Source organism: Hipposideros armiger, unplaced genomic scaffold (assembly GCF_001890085.2).
Source record: "Hipposideros armiger isolate ML-2016 unplaced genomic scaffold, ASM189008v1 scaffold_596, whole genome shotgun sequence".
Lineage (NCBI taxonomy): Eukaryota > Metazoa > Chordata > Mammalia > Chiroptera > Hipposideridae > Hipposideros > Hipposideros armiger.
In genome coordinates, this window is record NW_017731946.1 from 748170 (window position 1) to 751478 (window position 3309).

Here is a 3309-nt window from a genome sequence, read left to right on the forward strand (position 1 = left end):
ATTTTAATGGTACATTATTGTTTATCTGAATTAAAATACACTCAATTTTAAAAAATCAATTCTGTCATAAGTTTTTAAAAACAAGGGAAATGGAGCAGGATTTTTTTCTGGGAAAAAAATGAAATATGAAATTTAAAAATTATTTTTATTGCTTTTACAGGTGGTACCATAGAACCATTACCAGAAATCAAGCAGAACGCCTTTTGAGACAAGAGGTAATTTAATTTATTCATGAATAAGTCTGTGAATATTTTCAAATTTTCTCAGAGAGGTACATTATAAATCAAGACTTTTCCCAACTAAAATGTTTACTTCCTGTTCTTTTTAGTTCTAAAATATTATTATAATTTCATCTCTACCCACATTTTCTAAAAAGTCATAAAGTAGATGCCTTTGTATCAGATCATGTTTTTCATTGATGTTCATCATAATTTCAGAAATGTGTTTCTCTTGAAATGATTTCAACTCCAACATTTTAAAAACTCCTTCATTCACTCCAAAGTGCCTTCTTCCAGTAAAGCTATATTTGAATTGCCCATATACCTTTGCATCAATGCCAGTCAAACATACACTGTATCCTCATGAGCTTAGCTTAGGCTCATTAAAAACATAGAAAAATACAAGTGCTGCACTTTCTTTGTTCTTTGGGAACAAAGGGGAGTGTAAGGTAGCCAAAATATCATGATCGGATCAAAACTGCTCGTTTAGATGAAAACAAAACAAGAATGCATGTGGTTTAAATTTCCAAATGACGGTAAATATTAACTGTGGGTAAATGTAGAGTCAAAACTAGAAACTAGGTGAGAGGTATGCGTGTCATCACTGCTTTCAGATATTGAGGAAACCTAGAAATATAAGTGAGGAAGAATCAGTTCTGTAACTAAAAACTCAATGCCAGTAATGGCTCAGGACACAGGGAAGGTCCAGTTAATAGCTGGGGGCAGGCAGAGCCCTAGGGACACAGACCCCAACTCAGGTGGCTGTAGGGATGGACGATGGAGGTCAGGTCTGGCTTCCTTGATTAGGAGGAAATGGAGCTTGGCAACAAGTGTGCTACCTGCCTGGCATGATGACAGCAGGGGGCCTTCTGTAAAGCGATCTCAGTAGGTCCAGTAGGACAAAGAGAATGTTATGACAGGCGGGCAGAACTGGAGAAGGGAAGTCCCGAAGTAGCTCCACAGTAAACAAATTGGTCACAGGTAACGAGGCCAGAATCACTGGGCTGTGCAAGTTCAAGGTGAGAGGTTCTGAATCTGAGAGGAAGTCTGAACTGGGTGAGGGTCTGACCTCCCCACAGAGACTAGAACAGAGAGTTATGTCACAGCCCCTGCATACCCACAACCCAGATATCACAAATACGTGGTAACAGTTGGCCATGACATTCCTTAATGAAATGAAACGTTACAGACAGTTAAGTCCATCCTCTTATCTTCCTTGTCCTCCGCCCCCCTCCCCAGAGGCAATCGCAGTAGAAGGCCGTGTTCCCATTCTGTCCCTGGGTTTATATTTTCATCATATATATGTGCATAAATGGCCTATGGTGTTATTTGATATATTTTAACATTTGATGTAAAGGAGATCATATGTATGCTGATTTTTAAAATTTAACATTATATTTTCAATTCCATTCATAGGGGTACATTTAGATCAAACACATTCCTTTAACTGCTGCATAGTATTTCATTATATGAATATGCCCAAACATATCCACTTTACTATTGATGATAAACATTCAAATTGTTTCTAATTTCTTATTATTACAAACAGTGCTGCAAAGAACTTTTTGTACATATTATTTGATACACAAGGTCAGGGGTTTCTTTCTGTTATACCCAGAAATGGAACGGTCTGGTCAGAGGGTATGTAAACATTTAACATTACTAGATATTTTCAAATCATGTTTCAAAGTACTTGTACTAGTTTATTGTCTTACAAGGAATGAGAAAACTAGTTTTCTACATTTTTGTCAACAGTTGGAAGTTTCACATTTTTTCAATTCTTTGAGTGAGAAATTTTATATATATTTTAAAATGTGCATTTCCTTGATAAACATTTTGATTAACTTTTCATGTGTCTATTGGCCAGTTGGGCTTCCTCTGCTGTTACATGCCTGTTAATATTCTTTGCTAATTTTTCTATAGTGTTTGCCTTTTAAACTGATTAATATAAATTTAAAAAATATATTCTGAATACTAATATTGTTAGTTATGTGTTACAACTATATTCTTCTGGTTTCCTCCTTTTTAAAAAACTTTATGCTGTTTTCTTATACAGAATTTTAAAAAATGTTAATATCAAATCTCTCAATATTTTCCTTTATGTTCTTTGCTTTTTTGTTTGTTGACTACAAGACATTCCCCTCGTTCCTGAAGTAATAAAGGGATTTTATATTTTCCTTTAAATGTTTTAAATATTTGCTTTTCACATTTAGGTCTTTAATCTATCCGAAGCGTGTGTTTTGTGTGTGTGTGTGTGTGTGTGTGTGTGAATGAGAGAGAGAGAGAGAGAGAAAGAAAGAGAGAGAGAGAGAGAGAGAGAAAGAGGGGAGAGATTTAAAATATATATATTTTTCTTATATATCTTTAAAATTTTTGTAATTTACATATTTTCTAATTTTTATTTTTAAAAATATGCCTGGGTTAAATCTTCCTTGGTCATGAGTCATTTAGAGTATATATTGCTGGTTTGGCTTTCCTAATATTTTATTTAGCATTTGTCCTGTGATGTTCAGAGTGAGTCTGGCTTCTAATTTTGTGTTTTCTTTGTATGGTTTTAGTATAAAGGTTATACTAGCATCATAAAATGAGTTGCCATGTGGGACTTTCCTTTTAATTTAGTCTCTGAAATACTTGATATTAGAAGTTATTTGCCCCTTGAAGGTTAAATATATCTCTTGTAAAATAGCCTGGACTGACCACTTTTCCAAATAGATAGATCTTTGACTACTGATTTAATTTCCTTTTCTTCTTGAAATATTTGCTAATTTATATTTACCTAGAGTACTGCCTATCTTATATTTATTTTCAAATTTATTGCATAAATTATTTATAGAAGTATCCTATAATTTTAATTTATTTTATATTTTAATAGTCAATATGTTCATATGATTCAAAATCAAAAGGTTTTGAAGTCTTCTTTCATCTTTGTCCCCAAGCCATCAACTCTCTTTACCATAGATGAACTACTATTATTAGTTTATTTTGTGTCCTTTCAGAGATATTTAACACACACACCACACACAAACACACACACACACACACACACTGGAATATTACTCAGCCATAAAAAAGAACAAAATCTTACCATTTG

General features: G+C 33.5%; 1 protein-coding gene across 1 annotated transcript in view; it reads left to right on the top strand.

The window, feature by feature from the left end:
- LOC109371872 (tyrosine-protein kinase TXK-like) overlaps positions 1–3309 on the top strand; it is an 80587-nt gene that overhangs the window by 40220 nt on the left and 37058 nt on the right. The window contains exon 5 of the mRNA XM_019624621.1: positions 161–215. Coding sequence (XP_019480166.1) covers positions 161–215 — 55 coding nt within the window. The remainder of the gene's footprint in view (positions 1–160; positions 216–3309) is intronic.